Here is a 22,200-nt window from a genome sequence, read left to right as displayed (position 1 = left end):
GGTTAACAATTGTTTACTGGGAAGATTTCTGTTTTCTGCTTGTTCTGGCATGTAGGCTCCTTTCTGCGGTTTCCCAGCTCCTCTTATCACGTCCCGTTGGCCTTGGTTTTGAGCAAACATCTGCAATTTGCTCCTTTTTCTTCATCCCACTGTTCTGGCCGTAACCTCGTCTTATTTCTTCAGTATTTTTCCACTTGCTTCAGAGTTCAGTATAATCATTCAATACAGCAAGAGCCCCAACAGGAGATGGATGGAAGCAGTGAGATCACTAAAATTGTAACTTTTCTTTTGAATAGATCTTCCTCAGAAACAGAGTTTAACTTCTAAGGCTGCTAAAAATGCAGCCAGCCCATTGAATGCTCCTGCTTTCTCCAGTAACATCATACCTTTAAGACAAGTCAGAAACATCCTTCCTCAAAGCAAATTTACAGATGCAGCAATAGTGGCTTCTCTTCCTCTCTTAGAATAGCCCTTGCTTGCTGTACTCATATGTTTCGTAGTAGCTGAACACCTGGTGTGTTCTTTTAGGCAGGATTTTGGAAGTTCAAGAGCTTGAAAGAAACTGCTTTGTGGAATAAAGACTTTTACCATGTACCCTTTTTGCTTTGAAACATTTGAAATTAGACATTAAGTAACAACTGCTTCTTATTTCAAAAATGCAAAAAGCTGTTGTTACTGCTTAAAGCAACAAAAATCTGTTTTCTAAAAAAGAAAAAACCTTATAAAATAATATTTAGTAACTATTAATTTTCAAACTAAATTTGAAACTGTACAAATACCTCTTTCTGGGACAAAAATGTTGTTATAGAAAGTCAGTAACAAAAAAAAAATCCATTCTCAGAGACAATGTTTTCAGAAGATATTAGTTTTAGGTTCCTCATACAAGTAGTCAGGCAATTAATTGCAGATTTATGGAATTGTAGTACTTTCATGGTACATTTAAGCTGAACATGCTGAGCCTTTATGGAAATGCTGAGTAACAGTAAGACTTACCGAGAGTTCGTAATAAAACAAACTGCATTCCTAGTGCAAAGGGCCGCTCCCCATCTTCCACAGACCTAGCAGGCAAAGAGAAAACTCCTCTGAAGAAACAGTCACAACAGACAATCATTGTGGTACGCTCTGGCTCTACCTCCTGGCTTTCTTCTGAGCTACAAAAAATCTTTGTCTAAATTTCTTCCATTTAGATTCTAGTATCATTAACTTTTATTGCTAGGAAAAAACATAGCCAGCCCCTTCTGTCCCTGTTTAATCAAAATCTCAGTCACACCTTTTAACCTTTCTTTACCTGTGTAAGGCCTGAAGAATTTGATCCAAACTCATTAAGGAAATTTAGAGAATCCAGCCAAAATGATGATGGCTTCTCATGATAGTTTCCTATTATTTCATCTAATGTTTTGCTTTATTTTCTTAATCTTTTTCAGATAAACCAGAATTTATGGAGAAAAAAAGAAAAGTTGCTGAAAGCTGGACTCAGCTTCTGAATTTAACAGATCTCTGCATAACATAAGCACTTCGGAGCTACTTTAGGAAAAATATCAGTAGAAACATCTTAACAGTCTCTTTAAATGCCAGTCCTTTTCAATACGGGTAATAGAGGATTTCTTCCATTGGTTTCAAAGGAAAACGTTAAGCTTAAGCTTTCAAAAGACTAAATACAAAGCAATGATATTCCACAATCCAAATACAATTTTAGTAAACCACAAATTTTCTTCTGATTTAAAAAATATCCTTTAAATCTTAACTAAAAGGTCTGAAATTAAGATAGGCAGCTTCTAATGACATTGAAATATAAGATTAAGATGCACAAAAAGGCTGCAGTCAAAGGGGTGCGGCTGTAAAATCAAGGTTTTGAAGTCAAGCACTCACTCAGAAATTAAGACATCGAAGAACCAGCTTGGGCCACCCATCTCAGACTGATGCACTGTGCACAATACGTGGTTTGGGACAGCGGGTGTCACTGTTCATGTGCGTGGGCCATCCTTTTTTTTTACTGAACATGACAAAATCCTGCTGGAGATGACCCTTACGCACTTCACTGTTGTGGGCTCACTGCAATATTAATGATCATTGACTGTAGTTTACCTTTGTGTAATTGCAGTGCAATGCCAATGTTGGGGGTTTTTTTATTACTGTTATTGAACACATGGAAAACCTGGAGACAGAATGAATAAGGTCAGAAGTTTCTGAATTATAAAGGTGACGTGCACACAGTAGTGGAGCTAAGGCTGCATGAGCAACTGGAATACTGATGTGCCCACTCCCCAGTGCTTGGCTTCACAGTACTAACAGTGATCCTTGCCTTCATTTTGTAGATTTTTTGAAAAGCAAACTGGAAGACAAATTCCACCACATGACACAGCACAGTCCTCCACGTGTCAGCAGCAGGCTCCTGCGTAAACCTCAGCCACCTGAGCTGAAAAAAACGACAGCAAGAGTGTGCTCGTCCTTGCTGGAGATGAGACACAGATGCCTGCCAGAGGGTTTCAGAGCTCTGCTCACAGCCAAGCCTAAGGATAGCAAAGCCAACTCCTGATCTGTCTCGTGTTTTCTAAGGCTCTGTGACCTATTACAAAGATTTGTCATTATTATTTTTATAGGGGGAAAATTGTGAGCAGCAGCAGAACAATAGTAGTCTCAGAACATCCGAGTGAAGGTACAAAGCCAACACTACCAGAAGAGAATCCCACTTGGTTAAGAGGACAATCTTCACAGAAAGAAAAGGCCTGGGACTCGTTTAAAAAAGCTCAATTTGAAGAGAGATTGACCTGACAAAAACAGGTCAAAAGGTGTGTCTATGTTAGCAATTAACACCACTCAAGAGAAGCAGATTTACACAGCTAAACAGCTCATGCTGAGAACCTGACATCTATACCACAAGCATTTCAGGTTTTGGAGGGATTTACTTCAGATCAGCTCTAACCTGGTCCCAGGGACTGAATGTCCATTTGCATCTAGATCACTTTGGGTGTGCTTCTGAAGAGCTTCTCAAACACTGGAACAGGTTTCCTAGAGAGCTGGCTGGTGCCACACATCTGTCAGTGTTTGCACAATGCCCTTAATAACAGGCTTTCATTTTTGGTCAGCCCTGAAGTGGTCAGGCAGTTGGACTAGACAATCATTGTAGGTCCCTTCCAAGTGAACTATTCTATTCTATTCTATTTTTCTAGCCTCCAGCTCATCTTTGTCCAAAAGAAAGTTACTTCTTGAACTCTGAGAGCTATTCAGCTTCAGATTCCAAACCAAACTGACATCGTTAAACCATTCTCTTTGTCCTTCTGTTACCAGTAGAACCAATACCCATAGGTGTGCTTTGGAAATCCTAGTAATTATCTCATTTTCCTCTGATTCTTCCTCCTCCTCTTTTAAGAACAGCAACATACATTATATAAATACAAACTTAGTTTAGCAGTAGACCATATTCTATTTTATCAGCTCACTTTTCTTTAAAAATCAGACTGAAGCTCACTTATAGAAGATGTATTTTAAATGGATAAATATGTTATAGAGAGTGAGAATATTTATCAGACCAGATGGCAGAGATGGGAAAAGCCAATCCAAAAACCTGAACGATTTCATTTTAAATGGGCAAATAAATGACAGTACCTTTCCCTACAAAGACTGTGGTGTTCTCTATCCTTAAATGACCACAGTGTCAACAACACTACTACAGTTCAAGTTCAAAATTCTTGTGAAGAAAAAAAGGGAAGATTCAATAACAGGCATGTGGCAGGAATTAACACCTTTAAGAAGGAGAAAAGGATAATAATAAATACTAACATTTTTTTCATTTTCATTTGAATAAGAAGGCTGAGAATTTTTTCAGGCATAATCATTTTCTTACATGATGCTTTTACTTGTTCTCTCTTTGTAGCACCTGGAATTTGCTGGACACTTTGTGTTTCCTAAAGTGGATTATCATGTTACATATTCTAAATACAAGCAAGTTCCACACTATCCATGTCAGCCCTGTTCTATTCACATTTTAAGGATACATAAGCTTGAAGGAGTTTGGCTGCATTGCCCCAGCCTTTCTGACGCAGGCAGCGGTGATAGCAGGCACAGCAAAAATACCTGAAAAACCACAACTGACTTCTCACCTGAGTGTCACTATGATTGCTGACGGCTGGGCACACGCTGTTATAAGGGTAACAATGAAAAGAAATATCAGGAAGGGGATAAGCGTGTTGCAGGTTCGATCACACTTCCCAGAAACGGCATAGCCATTCTCATTCAGGTAGGTTTTGACAATAACCAGCCGGAGCTGACTGCGCTGGCCCACCGTCGGCGGAGTGATCACCTGACGACTCTGGACACAGGCACATTCTGTGTAATTTCTTACCTGAGGAGAGTGAAAAAAGGAAATTTCCACATGAAAATCCCACACCAGAAAGAAATTGTGCAGAGACATGGTACAACTGTCCCATGGCACTTCCCAGCTGGGAATCTTCTGAGCAATCTGGTCTAGTGGAAGGTGTCCCTGCCCATGGCAGGGGGGTTGGAACGACAGGGTCTTTAAGGTCCCTTCCAACCCAAACCATTCTATGATTCCATGATTACCCCAAGTATAAGCCAAGTTACCACACCATTTTTAAAGCTGGCCAGGATTCTCCAAGACAAGATTGCCTTTCCATTGCTTTATTTAGGCTGAGTTTAAAAAAAGTTTTGGAATATTTTCAGAAAATTCTGCCAAAACAATTCAAAAGAAAAAGATTTGTTTCTATTGTACTTAAAGAACTGTGAGGAAACACTCTTAAAGTAGCACCGACAATGCCATATTCTGGAATTTAGCAGGCTGTTGACTTTTCATATTCAGGACACGTCTTCTGCCATCTCAGTCGAAGTCTACCCAGGTTCGGCTAAAGACCAACAAGCTGCACTTCACGCTTGGAGCCCAGGACCTTCCAGCTAGATGCAGGTGTGGGTGAGGACGGGATATGGACAGGAGCAAATTCAAAGAATAAGAGAAAAGCAGAGACTTAAACAGTGAGACTGAAGGACATGAGGGATTCCTGAACTGACAAAGAGGCTGAAATTAAGATGAACAGACTAACAAAGAAGTGGCATTTCACAGGGAAAGGGGACCGTGACTTGAGCAAGGTGAGGAAGAGCTAGATCAGATATAGCCTCCTGTCACACCTATTCTACTATTGTTTTCCACTAATCTAATGGCAAAAGGGTGTGCAGCAGATCAAAATACTCCAGTGCTGAAGAAGAAACAGGTCAGGACCCATGTCATGTTACAGGAAGGAGTTTTTCATCTCAGTGTTTGCATCCATAAAACCTAGGACCACACATGCACGGAAGCTACATTAGAAGACCATCTTAAGGTTGCAAATTTAAGCACCTGGACATCAGGAAATATCCAAATTATGGTTGCTTGTCAATTTTAACGTATGTTTGTATGTGTTCGTGCTATGATGTAGCCTCATATTTTTTTCCCATGGGATTTAACCGAACATCTTATTAATACATCAATTTATCCAGTATGTTACCTCCCATTTTCAAAATGTGGCTCCAGGCATTTTTTTCCTCACACTAAACATATTCCACTACAAAGACAAAATGACTCATATTTCACATGGATTTTTCTATCACACTCACCGTTATAGCTTAACTCTTTCTAAAAGGAAAATTTTATCTTTAAACCAGTTATGAGATGAGGCACTGATGTTATCTCAATTTTGTATCTAAGTAACTGAAACAGATCAAAAGTTTCAGAAATGTGGGTGGATAATTTGGAATCCTTTTTTTTCCACAGTATTTTCCATTATCTACAGCTTAATATATTCTAAATGTAACTTTTCGAGCCTTCAGATACAGAAGTAGGCACCCAGTGCTTCTACAAATGGCACTTCTGGTTATTGCTTATGTCCATCATCCAGAATATGAAGAATACCAAATTAATGACCATCTGGGAGAAGCTTTGTTTAAGTGACTTGCCCAACACGACTGGAGAACGAAGGCAATGACAATCCAGCTTCCCAAGGCAGCACTCCGCTCTCTAATACCATGAGTATCTGCTCTCTTCCAGCAGCCCCTCACTGTAATCTCCTTATTGCTTCCAAATGCAAATGTCAAACAGGTATCCTACAAAAAATAGTCCTCTTTACTACACAGTCTTGGTTCATCACCAGAGAAACCAGGTCTGCGTAGTAAATGAGACAGATGTAACAGAAATGCTAGAGCAGGGGTCCTCAAACTACGGCCCGCGGGCCAGATACGGCCCCCCAGGGTCCTCAATCCGGCCCCCGGTATTTACAGACCCCCCCGCCCCCCCCCACCACCAGGGGTTGGGGGAGGAAACCAAGCAGCCGCAGATGACTGCCTGCCACTGCATCCGCGCGCCGGCCCCCGGGTTAAAAAGTTTGAGGACCCCTGTGCTAGAGTATAGGAATATATATGTAAAACAGGTATGAAATGTACACTGGCATCCTTTCTCCTACTTCCAATTTTTAAATGGTTAACTTTGAAAACACTGTATGTTATAAACTTAAATCCAAATGTTATACATTACCAATATTTTGCGTGTTATACAGTGGCACAAGCTTACATCTGTTGTTTTAAATAACCCTACATAAAGCATTATTTAATGAAGTAACACATTTTCCTACCAACGTCAGCCCTATTCTATTCACCACTAGCTACAGACTTAAAACTTCAAGCTATGAAGGATCTTTTCTTAAATCATAAGAGGAGATAGTATGTTTCAAAATCTGTAGTGAAAAGCATATACTCCCAAAGTACCTCCCTAGTAATGAATTAATATGCTGAATTGATATCAGGTGAAATGTAGCAAAGATCAAACCTATGTCTCAAATCAGCAAAGCACAACTAAGATTTATATAGACACCGAAAGTTAACCACACACTTTCATCACTGGCTTTTCCAATTGGGCCAAAGCAATTTTCTACTAAAAACAAGCAAGATACTCCTTAAAAAAAAAGAAAGGAAGAAACTATAAAGGAAATAATCTGTGGCATCTACGTATGGACCTGCGTTTTCAGACCATTATCCAGTCAACTTGAGAAAGCACAGCACTGGACCTAACACCTTCCTGCTTCACAGGCTGGCTCAGGACTGCAAACCAGCAGACTGATACATCAAATAAGCTTTCAGGAAAGCACAATCAAGTTCTGAGAAAATGAATGCTTATGTTACTTCCTGTCTTTCTTAATTATCCTTTTTTAAAGGATAGTTCTTTAACAGAAGAACTTAAGAGTTTGCGTTTTGTATGAAACAAGCACAACCATAATGCTCTGTTGAAATTTAGGTCAGATTCTACTTTTCATCTGTTTGCTTGTGCCCAGTCCTGGAAACTGCCAAATTTCCGTGGTGTCATTTTACCAGCAGAATGCTCTTCCCCAGTCCAGTATAACTGGAAGACTGCGCTGTTACAGGCAATATATTTCCAAGAAAGGAAGTGGATTATTAACATCCTTTAAGTTTTGGTTACTTGAGTTCAGTAACAATCACTTCATTTAGCCTGGAAGAGGTTTAGAGAAAGGCTGTGAGAATGGCCAAACTATTTCACAAGAGCAGAATACATGGGCAGTCTTTACCTAGCCACGCAAACAAAAGACCTGTCAATACATTGGTGCAAGCGCAGCTGCTACTTATGCAAAATGGTGAGGCTGAGACAAACACCAGTGGCTCTAAACAGGCCACAACTAAAATTAAACAGGAGTTTAAAACACTTTCAACTACCTGAAGAGCTAAGTTCTCCCTTCCATTCAGAGAGGGAGCCCAAAAAACCCCCTCCAGGCTTCTTTTAAGAGTAACACTGCTGAACTTGCAGAAAGACAGTATGACGTGGCTGCCTATGTTAGCAGCAAGCTGAAATAGATGACTCTGACTCAGGGTCCCCTCTGTGAGCCCTGCAGGAACGGCAGACATGCAGGCCACTGACACCGGAGACTTCAGAGTCTGTACTGGAACCACCAGCCCTCCCTACCCTGTGGCACTTCACACTCACTCAGCTGGAGGATTACCTTGGTACAAATGAAGTTGTGCCTCAGGTTTGTACATAACTGAAAGGAAGGGGGGAGGGACCATGCAACAGCGGCATTACCAGCCTTGCAGAACACGGAAACGCTCATGGACGAGTCAGCTGCAGAGCGACTTCTCCGAAGATCAGAGGGGGCATACTTGTGCTAGAAACAGAGCAGTCTCCGACCTGCATCAGTCCCAGGGGGCACTCGCAGGTTGGATGTGGGTGGGTGGGTGAAGCACTTACCCCTGTGCTATGGTTTCCACCATTGATGCAGCCAGCTAGGCAAGGATTAAAATATGTTATTCCATCTGATCCACAGACAGGCTCGTACTCATGAATCTTACATCCACAGTTAACATTACAGCTCCCAGTCAGATTCCTGTGGGCCATGGCAAGAGTGGGACTGAAGAAAAGAAAAAGAACATGCTAGTAGAGCAAGCATAGATATCCTGCTGTTCAGAGGGAGAAAACATCCCGCTCGTTAACTCTGGAACTGAGAGTTTATTATCAGAGAAAATCTGCATTAACTCTAGCTTATGTACGTGATTTAAGCAATATAAAAGAACACCCAAGCCACCCCTGCCATCAGCCAAAAACACAATACAAAAATAATACCAAAGTTTAAAACTTGTATCTTATTTGCCTAGGTAATAGCTGCATTTTTCCCATTTTGTTTTTTTTTTCCTTTAACAGTTAAGACACCACTATTTTATATGCCTGTCCTAAGCTGCAGCAACCTGTTGATTACTAGAGAAAAGCTCAGTGACAAGATGTAAGCATTATGTGAACTAACAGGCATCTCTGCCTACATACAACTACCGTTAGAAAATGTAATGCTTTTATTATTTATATGTATATGTGAAATCTACAGGAGCCTCTCTAGATCCGAAGGAGTGTTGTGCTTTCACTAAATGCCTGTAGAAGAACCACTGCTCCGCTTCCCTGAACCATTCCCCAAGATCTTGCCAAAGCCCAACTTTCTAGGTCCTCCCCAGAAGGGTTTGGCAGTATGCTCACAAGGAAGTAAAGGGAACTTCAAAGCTGAAGGACGGACACACACACCAGAAAGCAGGCTCTTCACTGTCACTGCCGCTCCAAACAGGTGGTCAAACCGATCTCAACTGCCACAGCTGGGAACTGCATCAACCCTTCACTGGCAAGCACCGTGACAGCCTGTGCACACCTTCACCATGGGATGAACGTGTTAAGGGATCCCAACCAGGGCAGTAGCTCACAGCACCCATCTGAGCTCAGTGGCTCATGTAACAAAGCCTGAATCAAGCACTGCACTGAGACAGCTACAGGTCTCTCCTGATGCACCTTCTCCTCCACCTCACACCTCTGCGTGGCACATGTCTGGGCCCCCTCTGGAGAAAGCAGGTTATTCAGAAGCAGTTTGGTCCCCCCAAATGACAGTGCCCTGGGTGCTGGGAGTCCCAAAGCAAGACAGACTCCTAAGACAGAACAAATATCTGATATCCTGAGCTGCCAAGGGGCAGCCAGTACAAACCACTAGGTGCCAGTGTGCAATTCACGGCTGGAACTGAGGTTTTATAAACATATAATCCCACTGTGGCTCTGCTTTCCACGTCAGTTGTACCATTTCAGCTCAATCCAGAAATTACAAAGGCCTTAGTAATAGCAGCATGCATATCTCTAAGGTCACACACTCTTCATCAGAAGATGACAGGGAAAAAATAAACCCCGCTGATCAAATGGTACTTTTTGCTACCAGCAGAAAGAAATCAACTCTGGTTACAACTGACCACTGGCTGTCACTGGCACAGTTTTGACTCCAGTTGAGTAAGTTACACAGTCACCAAATTAACCAGCTCCTCTCTTATGTACCGTAACACTTCAGCCCTGCCCAAAACAACTCTCAGGTCACTTAAAAATGCCCAGTTTTGGGCACAAACCATGAAGGAGACACCCAGCTACTCCCTGCGCTGAAGGAAAGTCCAAGGTAACAATGTACTTTTAACAGTCCTGGGTAGGGTTGAGTACAAAGGGCTTGAGTACAAAACAAAGGAGTACGAGCATTAGCAGGCACAAAGGCAACCTCACTGAAAGAAAAGAATAGTAAAAAGCCCTACATAACTGTATATACAAATTCTGATGATAGAGGAACAAAGAGAGTTAAAATGAAAGAGTTTAAGAAAAATGGATACTAGTTTGTTCCCAAATTAAAAAGACTGGCATAAGTGGAGCCAGTGTACATAGAGCTAAATATCAGAGGCTGTAAGGTGTCACTCTCTGTTATCTAGAAGCTTCTCATTAATGATGAAGTAGTTAATAACCATAGCATATTTTTCTGACAAATAACTGGTTTGAAAAGGCATTTACTTTCAATAGGCATATTTTCTTGAAAATCTCAGACTAGTTTATAAAGAGCTACTATACTACTTTCGCCTTTTCAGTGACTGGGATTGCTCAGATGAGTTTTGTAGCATTGCTTTTTTTCCTTGGCTGGCTAAAGACTAATTGAAAACACAGTCACATTTTCTGTGAAACATTCAGACACATGAAAATGGCTGTTGAGCCCACGCCTGTCTCTTCACCAGTATGCTGTCTCAAACAGTAGCCATAAGAAGACAACTAGGAAACAGCAAGAAGAGGGCAGCAAACTTCCCCCAGAAGAGTATTCTTGCAGCCTCTTAATGAGCCTCAGCCCAAAATATTTTCTAAGTCTGATGTGTTTTTCTAGTTAATAAACCCCATTTTCCCCCTGCATTTCTCCCACTGACAGTAAATTTTTAGCATCTACAATATCCAACAGAGAGGATTTTTTGACAGTCCGCGGCCTGTTACAAGAGCTGTTGTTTGTTTTGAACCTGGTTCTTTGTAGCTTTATTTGACAGCTCCCACTTCTAGTACTTTGCTTGTAAATTCTGAACACATGAAGGTTCCTGAAAAAATAAAATTAAGGGGTTCCTGTGGCTCACATGAAGATATTTGCAAGGTCTAGTGAAATCTTGTAGTTGCAATTAAATAAACCACATCCAATATTAACTAATCTAATCACATCTAATATTACTTGAAGGCATTATGCTGGAAGGTACCTGAAGCATAGGCATAAAGTATTACTTTTTATCCATGCTATTACTGAACATGCTAGCTCAGGTACCAAAAAGAAAATAACTGTTCTGCTTGCATATATATGCAGACACACCTGGAAATGTAAGTTATTTTCTGCTGTCATTATGCAGCGAAATTGTAACAAGCATGAACTTTTAAATTATCTATGTTATGTTTATACCTATTTTTACTACACTTGCCATGCTCTCTGTCTTGTTTCAGGTTGCTAAATTAATTTAGTAAGTGGAAAAGCAAGAGTCTGCGGTGTGGTTTACTGCGGGTTCAATTTTCTGCATCTCATTTGGAATTTCATCTGGGTTTGAAACACTGCCAGCAACATGAATACATTAAGGCAATGGAAAAGTTACCTGAATGACCTTATTCATACCAATCTATTTCCAAGCAATAGGGTTGGCTGAAGCTAGAGACCCTAGCTCTTACTTCCCAAATACCTTTCTGTCTAAAGAAATTACAGTTCCTGCATTCTGAAGCCACGCTCCTTCTTCACTGCATAAGGCAATTCCAAGCCACTGAAAACTGAAAAGTAGCTGATATTACATTTTCACCTGAAGCTTCTTCTGTTACTTAGGAAAACCCCCATTTTTTTATATTACTTTGTCATAGCTGCACTCTAGGCTTGCAAGTGTTATTTTGTGTCTCAAAGTACCTGAATATTAGGGACTGCAATATTCGCTATCGCAATGCACAAGTTTTTCAGATGATAGTCAATTTCAAACCACTTATTTTATGGGCTGTAATTTGCAATACCTAAGCCTCAAAGATTTTAGTCCTTCCCTGTCTCAAAATCTGAAAGGCAGGTTCTGTAAGGAATCAAGACTGGTGGCACTTCTGAAGATCTCAAAAAATTCAGAAGGTGCCCTGACCTCCCTCCAACAGCTTTCTGACTGGCACTCTGGCCAGGGAAGGGGAGATGGGAGCTGAGAGTGATGGCAAGACCAGATCAGAATTGGGTCTAGAGACAAGAATCACAGCCAAGCTCAGTCCAGTGATCATACAGCAAGTCCAAGAGAAAGGAGGGGCAGGCCCTCACCTCCAGCTTTCTTCACAGCAGCCCTCAGGAGTGACAGAGCTGACCCTGGGACTCAGCCAGCTAACTCCCTAACTCAGGTGACCATGCTCATAGAAGTGCGGGGGGACACACTCTGCGCCCTGACACTGTACAGAAATACCGCTAGAGACAGCTCAGTGAGCAAAAAGCTGCCCCTCTGTGCTGATAGCATTCTCCAAACAAACCACACTTCATGGATTTAGAACAGAACTCTTCTGAAGTGGAGGAGGAACCTCCTCTTCATCCACTCTGAAGTTGCCTAAGGTGGGAACACTGGGCTTCCAGGTCCTCCTCAACCTGAAGCCATACAAGCCTACATCTCCTTGATGGTGTTCTCATCAGCAAGCTCCAGAATGGTGTCTCTTTCCACCCTTCCTGCTGAAGCTGAACATGATCTCAATACTGTCCACGCCTCCTCACCAATCACTCTTTACTGCCATATCTACAAGCAAAACCTGGAGCAGGGACCAGGATCGAAGCCATTTCTTCCAAGGGAAATCTCCTTTCAGCAGGTTATGAAGTTCCTCTCTTGCTTACTCTTACATCCCTCATGGATTTGGACATATTTCAAATGCTTCCTTCCCATCTTTCAGACACAGCAGCTTAAACACCTGCACCTATCTGGCTCCTTAAAACCACACAAGAGTCTATGCTTGGTCACTTGGAGAACTCTGGCCAAAACATAAACAACAGCTTATTTCACTTCAGTAGTCCTTGAGAATAGGTAGCTATTCTAATCTTTGAGACTGAAGAGTACAAAATATGCTTAATCTGGGTTTGGGGAAGAATTCATATGTTCCAAACATGTCCCAAAGTCTTTCTGTCAATGCACTCTACCTTCTGCACAGGGGTCACAACAGTAGAGATCTAGTTTATTTAGGTCAGAAGACAGGGCCGTGCAGACCCGAATATTAGGGACTGCAATGCACAAGTTTTTGATAGCTAGAGCTCCTGGTGGCTGAACAGTGAAGAAAGGTGGTGCTTTAAGAATGCAGTTTTGGATAATTCTTTTTCTTGTGGATTTTATTGCCGTGATACCAGAAACCTTTGGCGGGTTATTAGCTTAGTTTAAAAGATTACTTCAAATACTCCATGTGCCACTTTTCACCGGTGTTTCACGAACTGCAAGATGCTGCAGCTGATGGCTACAATCACTCTGGCCTCAGTCAGCAGAGGGGCACAGCTTCTGGATTCTCTCCCAAGAGGCTGGATCTGCCTGGCTCCATGACACAAAGCTGTCCCAACTCTTCCTGCCCGATACTTTCAAACTAGCTGACAGTTTTTTTGCAAATGGAAGCAAAAAGTGTCCTTTGTTGCATTGTTTATCCAGTAGTCCACTGATTAGATATGAAAACCCAGCTCCAAAGAATACTGAAGCAATCCATGCAAGGCTGAATAGGATAAAGAGAAGAGGTTGCAGGAGCAAAGTTTGAAGGCCTTTACCTGAGACTAGTATATACACATGAAAATACCCAACTCCAGGACAAGACTGTGCCCTTTGACTTCTCACACCTGAGTGGTAAGTGGAGCTGCAGGCACCATCCTATTTCTGCCTGTGGTCTGTGGGCAGTCCAGCACAGAAGACCTAACCTTCTGAGAACAAATGCCATTATGACCCTTGCAGAATCTGCAAAACCAGACAGAGCTAAGTACTGAGCTCTGTTGGGGCATGAATATTTGCACGTACACCATAAGCAAAAACCTTGCTTTGGGAATTATGTCGGTATGCACAACCTCTCCGCACTGGGCACCCCAGCATAATATTGAATAAACGGTGCTGCCTTGTTTGCCCTGCTCTTGGTATTTCTCAATTGCTCAAAAAGTGGCCACTGCTGTTTAAAACTACCTCAAGAATCTCTGCTGTAAGCAGATCAATAGATACCCAGGGAATTTTTGCACCTCCTCAGCCAGGCAGGAGCTGAACAGGAACCTTGACTGGCTTTGCGGCTGCACCCTCAAGATCCTGTACACATGCTCACAGGCCGCCATGCCTGCAGAGCCCCAGGAGGGCTGCTGTTTCCTTGTCTTCGCGTCTGTATTGTGTGGGCAGGACCACTGTGAAGGTAAACAGCTAGCATCAGGCTGCATCCCAGCTACGCATGGACCACAAAGGATGTTCTTCTGCTCCCATCTTCTACACCCGACTAGATCAGAGACTCAGCTGGGGAGCCACTCTACACACAGTGACTGTTCACCTGTGTCGTCTGTCACCTCATCTCCTGTCATCGGTGACCCTAAGCAGTATGACTGCTGCTTAGTGGCTTCCACTTGACTCATTTTTAAAGTATTTATACACCACCATTTCCTTTTGCTGATTATGCTTGTCTTTCCAGCTGGGCACTTTTGCAGCTGATCAAATGTTACTAAGTACCTCTTAAATATTTATTGACTTTCTACTGATCACACAAATCAAGTTCACAAATTTAGCTCTTGGAGCCACTTTACACTTTTATGGTCTAGTTGGATATTAAGCAAAGCCTTTCTGAGTGTTTTCTTTCTTGTGCCATAAACAAACAAGGCACAGTTTTAGAAACAAGTTGCAGCTTGAGCAGGAAATTAAATATCCAGTACTGATACTGGTTCTGTCACCTTCTCAGCTATCAGCTGAAACTTGTCTTATTATATCACACTGGATTCCAGAAAGCAATATGCACAATACATCATACAGCAACAGACAGACTTTTCCAGTAACTTACCAACAGAACCTCTTCCAGCTGGAAAACACCAAATCACCAAAACATTCCTCAGGAAAATACTGATTTCAGCAGCACAGTGACAGAAGTTTTTCACACCAACAGGCAGCATTTTTGGAGTTCCACAAACTCCTAGGCAGCCTGCTGAGCTGGATGTCCCAGATGCCTGAATACCTGGGCTAAGGAGGGAGATGACTCAACCTGCCTGGGAGACCCTCATGCCCACGTCCCAGCTGCCAGCAGGGCTCTATCACCCTGCACATGGACAGGTCCAGGGACAACCCAGGCTGTTGGGAAAGGCACAGCTTGGGTTCCCCTCTTCAGCTTCTCCCACCATGTGAAACACATTCTTCTGAACCTCTTACCCCTCCAACACCTAAAACCCTTCTCAGCAGCAGGTGGGTCATGTTGTTCCACAGGCAGGAGAGCCCCCCGCCGCCTTGCTCCACTTACATAGCTAACATGCCTCAGCTGCATTGCTGAGCATTGCCATCATACAGAAGTTAGGAAATCAGCTTAAAAATAAAGGTGGATGAAATCAGGCAGGCAAGAAATGAGAAGCATGAAACTGGAAACTCAACCGAGACCACTGTGATAATTTAATCTCAGTGGCATTTTTTTGTTTGCCCCGGAAGAATACTTAAGTTTACACATATGCAAAGTAAATATACTTAAATTAATAACTTCTGCAAGCTGTGTCTCTCCAGCTTTTATCACCTTTTGTACCTCAGCAAACCACTGTAAGGTTTATTTGGGGGATTTTTTTTTTATTCTTTACAGCAAATGCCTTGTACACAAAGAGATGTTTTTCTCATCCTTTCATGAACACGTGATACACAAAATCATCTATTAACTGTTTTCAAAAGCTCATTATCAGGCAGTTGGTAAGATTCATGTTTTCATCTTTATTACCTTCACTCATTGTTCACTCCTCTTTCAATGACAGGAAACTAACAAAGGATAGGGAATTCAGATGCTGGGGACCTGAAATCTCTACTGACGCATATCTGTGTAACCCCATTTTCATCACATAATGATCTACCATATAGCACATATTACAACAGATTTCTGTGAACACTTCCCTCAGAAGGGGATCATTCTTGCTTGAAGGTATGTATTTTTCCATCAGTAAGCTGAACCAAAGTACTCTACTAATCCTGCCTTCTGATACTGGGAGGCTGCCTACTCTCCACAAAGGAAAACAGAGCACTTATCCCTGAATTACTGCACAATGCAGTAGATTTACCTGCATCGGTCAGAAAGAACACGCTCCTATGGAAACTGCACCAAAGCTAAGTCCTACACATGAGCTGGCCTGTGGGGAAAGCAGCTCAGTTTCAATGCCCCCATGGCTGCAGACACACAGGATATCCGAGAAACAGCTGCACAGCTTGTTTCAGCAGGTGCAGATGCTGTCCACATGCAGCACTGCTGCAACTCAGCTGCCGACGATACCCATCATCCAAGAGCACACTACAGAAACCAGCCTCAAACGACAGTGTTTCCTGAACTATTCTTTCAGTCACAAACAATGACACCGCTCCTTCCATTGATAAGATTCAACCACAAGTTTGCTAAGCATGAGTGCTGGGGCAAAAAACAGAGTCCCATCTGACAAGCTGCACTTGTTCACTTCTTGGGGAGACTGTTCTGTGTCTCCATGACATGATGCTAGTAATCTAATAAAGAGGACACCTTTATTAGATGTGACTTAACTATAAATGGACTCTAGTTCCTAACCATCTTTTTTTCTAAATCCTGCTCTTCTCTCCAAGTACTACTCCGTAGGAGGCTTGTGGTAGAGGGGGAAAGTAAAAAAAGGGAAAGTATAAGGCAAGATTTATTGCCTGGAGATTTTAGAGCTGTGACCTGTTATTTCAGATACCCAGCTTTGGACTGAAACCTCATTGTGCTGGCAGTCAGTGCACACATATTGGGGAAAAAAAGGTGGGCCCTATTCCCATGAGGCTACAATCTAAATGAAATGCAGTTTTTAAAAAAAACAAAACAACAACAGGGCCTGACTGTATTTTGGTAACGTCTGAACAAAGAATTGGCTTGCACATGGTTTTATTCATATTTATTTAGATCACAGTTGTGAACTACAGGACCAAAGAAATAAAAAGGGAGATAACCTCTCTCCACATAATTTCTATAATCTTAATATCAGGCTATATGATGAAAAGGATTATCTTAATTGGATAGCAGTATTTTTGGTTTGGAATTGAAGGACATTCTGGATGGCAGAGATCTGCAGTCTCCTTGTTGGCAAGCAGCTGGAATTGCAGCTATGATGCAATTTTTGTGTAGCTGTCAAACAAGGGTCCCTCTCACTGTGTTAGCTGGATTCCTTCTTTGTTATTATTGTTCTGATCCAATTAGTCACTGATTTCAAGTTAAGGGATCTAACTGGCTGATTGGACTGAAAAAGATACAAGAATAACAGAAACCCAAACTGGTGGTACAGGAGGAAGAACAGAATTTATTTTTTTTTTATGTGAAGTGCCTCAGTAAGTCAATTGCATGCTTTAACTAAACCTTAATTGCACCAAAACCAACAGAAAACGACCAAAAAGGTTCTGTCTTGATTTATTACATACCAGAAATGCAAGAGATGGAACTGATTAATCCAGGAATCTGTCACTATGAATATAACAGAAAACATGGAAGAGACAGGTCTGCAAACAACAGAAGCAGCTGATCTCTGCTATTTCCCCTTTATTCAGCACTGGTGAGGCCACATCTGCAGTGCAGCATCTACTTCTGGGCTCCCCAGTTAAAGAGAGACATGGACATACTGCACAGACTCCAGCAAAGGGCCAGTAAGGGGCTGAACAGACTGGAGCATCTCTCCTTTGAGGAAAGGCTGACAGAGCTGGGACTGTCCAGCTTGGAGAAGGCTCAGGTAGATCTTAGTAATATATACAAATACCTGAAGGGAAGTGCAAAGAGGATGGAGCCAGGCTCTTTCCAGTTGTGCCCAGTGACAGAACCAGAGGCAAGGGGCACAAACTGAAACAGAGGAGGTTCCTTCTGAACATCAGGAAACACTTTTTCACTGCAAGGGTGACTGAGCATTGGCACAGGTTGCCCAGAGAGGCCGTGGAGCTTCCCTCCTTGGAGATACTCAAAAGCTGTCTGCACAAGGAGACAATTCACTGACACAGGACTTCCCATTTGGATGTTGGTTATGGTGCACATATACCATAATGCAATGCCATAGTGTGGTCTGACATAAGGCTCTTTACACTGTGTTCAAATATCACATACATCTTCAAAGACAAGGCTGGGTCATGGAACAACAGGTTCTAAAATGCTGATATGTGTGATACAGAGATGCCCTTGACCTTCCTGATTACAGAACTGCTGACACAACAACAGCAAAACTGCTTGTGCCCAACATAAAACAGCAGAGAATCCTCACAAATGTATTCTAATCTGTGCATGCCTTCAGGTCCCATCCATTTCCTTGCAGCTGGTACAGCTAAAAAAATACTGAGTTATGAAACATACTGAATTGTGAAATATCATTGCCTACTTCGCTGAGTACTGGTATACACATACTTCTATGTTAACAAAAACTCAGCTTATCCTTCTCTGTACTGGTTTAAGGCTCAGTTAATTGAAGAGGAAAAAACTGCTTTTTAAATGTAGAAGTAAAGAACAGTAGAACTGAAGATGTTTGTCCTGAGAAGATTCTCCTGCAGGGTGTCTACACTGCCCAATGCAGCTGAGATCTCTGGGCTGCTGCCAGTACAGGTAGGTCAAACATCAGACTTGGCACAGGCATGTTAAGGTAGAGCATTGTGCAAGACGTACTCTGAACCAAGTAGCTGTACTGCTTCTCCTGTCCGATCTAGCCTGTTGAAATGGCTCTGATGTCCATATGCTGCACTGCATTAAAACTAGAGAATGAAGTATGTGTTTTATTAAACCTCAAAATGAAAGCATGCTTTTTTGCTACAGGAACAATAACATTCTTTGATGTCTGAGTTAAAGAGTTGCTTACCAAGTAAATTATTTCAAGCTATCAAGTGATTGACCATGAGGATTAAGAGATTATTTATCATGTCAGATATTCAAGATAAATTTATATGTAGTGCTGCCTCTTTATTATCATTTTGATAATAATTTTGGATTTGATCTCTATGTTAAAAAAATCTTACAGGGTTGGGGCTGCAAACTCCTGAATCATGCTTTATAACATGCTGGTATTCTCAGTTTCTGATGACATTACAGTCTAAGCATACTGATGATTATACTGATTTCAAAGAGTTGATATACCTGAACACCTTCAAGAATTTTGCTATTACCATCTCTCACTGGTTTTCTCAATAAGAACAATTAGATGAAGGTGATAAACAAGTAATGCTAGTGCAGATTTTCAGAACAGCTGTGAATAGATGCCTATTTCAATTCATGCTGTGTATTTACTGCAAATGTCTGCAAATATTACTTACTGGAAAAAAAACTAGATACTCTTACAATTCCAGTATGAAGGGTATGTGTTACATAGCAATAGTTTGCCTTGTCTTCAATTTAGAAATAGATTTAAATTAAATAGCACTTTTTCACAAACAGAAAACTACAGCCTTCTCATTAGCCAAGCAGGGGCATTCTGACAACTGAACACACAGTTCAATGAATTGCTATCTGAAATTTATGTTTTAATTCCTAATAATTTTCATTTCTTCATCTATGTTCACAGGCTGTCACAAACCAACAGAAGGTGGACAATCAAAGCATTCCACACCCTTCCCATCCCCATTCTCTCCTTCAGCCCACTATGCTCAGATGAGGATATATCACCATGCTGCTCCCCTCTACAGTCAGCCCCTCAGCACCAGCTTTAACGCTATGTATTAACAATAAAAAGGAGTAAAACAGCTTTCCATCAGCTCATGACTTTCACTTGCTGGTTTTCCTTGCTCTGAGATTAGGGTCTGACAGCAATGTAGTAACACCCAGCTACACACAACGCAAAATATTCTCTGTGTAAACAGTGCCTATTTCTTCCTCTCTTGCTTCCCATTTTGCCTGTTTTTCACTTTGCTTGCTTACTGCCCCACTGTAGTTTTAATCACCTCTTTTCCTGCTCCATGCTTCTTCAACTCTGTTCTAAACTTCAAAATGTTAAAAGTCCAGAGCCTTAAAAGCAAGACATTCAAATGGATCTGATATCCACCACCTTGCTGTAAATAAAAGGTAGATTTTGTCTCAAATGTAAAAGCAAAGGGAAAACCATTGCTTCAGGTTAGTTTGTGCTCTTCAAATGCTTACTCTGTTCTTGTGTTTAAGCTACATGAAGGCGGCAATTTTGGGGAAAAGCTAATGCACAAAATAAGAAAGACAATAAAAGCTAATGATCAGGCTTCTGAGGAATTACCTTCCAGTGAAACACTGTCTCACGAATTTTACCACGCTGCCTTCCTTCCAAATATCCTTCATTTTTCCAAAATGCCCTTCCATGCATTTCTTAATGTTACAGCCTAAAACACTCACTCCCAGCACCTTCCTGCATCCACACCTTCTTTTTCATCACAGCCTCCTTCATTCTTAATATGTCTTTAAGGGTTATGATCTAGTTCCTGTCTTGATGATGATCCAGCAAGTGCTGGAGGGCATTCATACAAGTAGTAAGGGGTTCAGAGGCAGAGCCCACCACTGATGTCAACAGCACAAGCCCAAGTGACTCCTCTCGAATAGGCTGCACACCTAAGACACTATTATGGTCATAATAAATAAACCTATTTAGAAATAATCTTTATAATCCCTTTAGTATTTTCATAAATTTAATGAGCATAAAATAGAACATTTTGGAACACCAACCAAATTCTGAGCAATCTACAGAGGATACTATTCTTATTTTCCTGTAAAAATCACTAAAGTCCACTCTAATGCATTTCCCCACCCCTTGAAAAGGTGAGTTATTACACAAGCTTCAATATAAACTAGAGGTAAAACTGAAGGGCCACACAGTAACAGCGTGTGTTTATGCTAACCAAATTCTCATTTGAATATGTGGTTGCTTCAGTACATCAACCATCAGCATTTTTTTACATTTCTTTATCAGCCTTATTGGAAAAAGTTAGGTTTGCCACAGATGATTCCAAGATACTTACCCAGTTGTGTAAGGTATATTTATTCCCCCTAGATTAATGCTTTCACATCCCACAATGAAGAGAGTTGAAAAGCACAGCAGAGATACACCACTGCAGATCATAGCCAACTTTGCAGACTCTCTTGCACCAAGTTTCAGTTTTTTTATAATGTAGCCGCCTAGGACAATACCAACACCAGCACTTGGGACAATAATCACACCTGCCGGGAAGAAATTTGAGCAACATTAGAACAGGACCTATAGAAATGGTATAAAACATAAATATTGGTTTCATTCCCTTAATTAGATGAATGCAAATGCTGCACTAAGATCTCCATTGTCTGCTAGCAAACTGAGTCAGACTTTTCAAACCTTTGGAGTGTTGTCAAAGAACTAATAAAAGCCTCCTTATGATATTACCAGCAGCCAAAACACTATAACGGAACTATTGTACTTACAAACAGAAACATTGCTTTGTATTTATTTTAGAATGGGAAGAAGGGCTACGTATTGCTCCAGTTTAACTACTGAAAATTTGAAGAAATCCAGATTTGGACATGCATCTTCCTATTGCTACTCCCATGATTAATTCCAGTGAAGCACAAGTGTTAACTTCAGGCAGGACCCCAAAAGCCTGCCCACCTTGGGAGTGCACGCATGAGCCTGGCTGCAAATTCTGCCTTCTGGATCCTTTACTCAAGCTGAATAGCACTGTCCCACATCAGCACCCTGATTCATCCGATTTATCCCAGCACAGCCATGTGGAATGTAAACTGACCAAACACGATTAAAGAAATTAAGATATTAGAATTAGTATTAAGAGTCAGTTTAAGACACAAAAGATGTCCCTACAAAATTTCTGTTGCTCTGCTGCTGCAGTTACAAGGTAGCAGTTCAGCAACACATCACCGGGCTGTCCTCACTTGTAGGGGTCTGAGGTGGTGTTAAGTTAGCAAACATCTTGCACTTCTTCACTTCCCCTGGCTTTTGCTTCTCATTGACATGTGAGAAGGTCTTTAAATTAGGTCTTTACTAAGAAAGATGCATTCCACATAAATATTAAATTTGAACAACTTGGTTCTCCCATTAGTGAGTTACACTGCACTGCTGTTTTCATCCATCCTTGCCACACTGTGAAAATCAGAACATTAAAAATGAGAAGAACATAAGCAAATTGTCTGCCAAGGCTTGCTCTCATTCAGGAGGATGGAAAGGTAGAGGAAAACCTACACAGAAGTATAAAGATCAATTCCTCCATACTGGGGATGGA

At 41.5% G+C, this 22,200-nt stretch overlaps 1 protein-coding gene across 2 annotated transcripts in view; it reads right to left on the bottom strand.

Annotated features, from left to right (window-relative positions):
- SLCO5A1 (solute carrier organic anion transporter family member 5A1) overlaps positions 1–22,200 on the bottom strand; it is an 84,852-nt gene that overhangs the window by 10,661 nt on the left and 51,991 nt on the right. For both annotated transcript variants that reach the window (XM_055705314.1, XM_055705315.1), the window contains exons 6-9: positions 20,953–21,151; positions 8,237–8,396; positions 4,101–4,342; positions 994–1,058 (exon numbers count right to left, since the gene is read on the bottom strand). In XM_055705314.1, coding sequence (XP_055561289.1) covers positions 994–1,058; positions 4,101–4,342; positions 8,237–8,396; positions 20,953–21,151 — 666 coding nt within the window. The remainder of the gene's footprint in view (positions 1–993; positions 1,059–4,100; positions 4,343–8,236; positions 8,397–20,952; positions 21,152–22,200) is intronic.

Source organism: Falco cherrug, chromosome 3 (assembly GCF_023634085.1).
Source record: "Falco cherrug isolate bFalChe1 chromosome 3, bFalChe1.pri, whole genome shotgun sequence".
Taxonomy (NCBI): domain Eukaryota; kingdom Metazoa; phylum Chordata; class Aves; order Falconiformes; family Falconidae; genus Falco; species Falco cherrug.
Note: the sequence above shows the minus strand (reverse complement) of the source record. Positions and strands in the feature narration are given on the sequence as shown.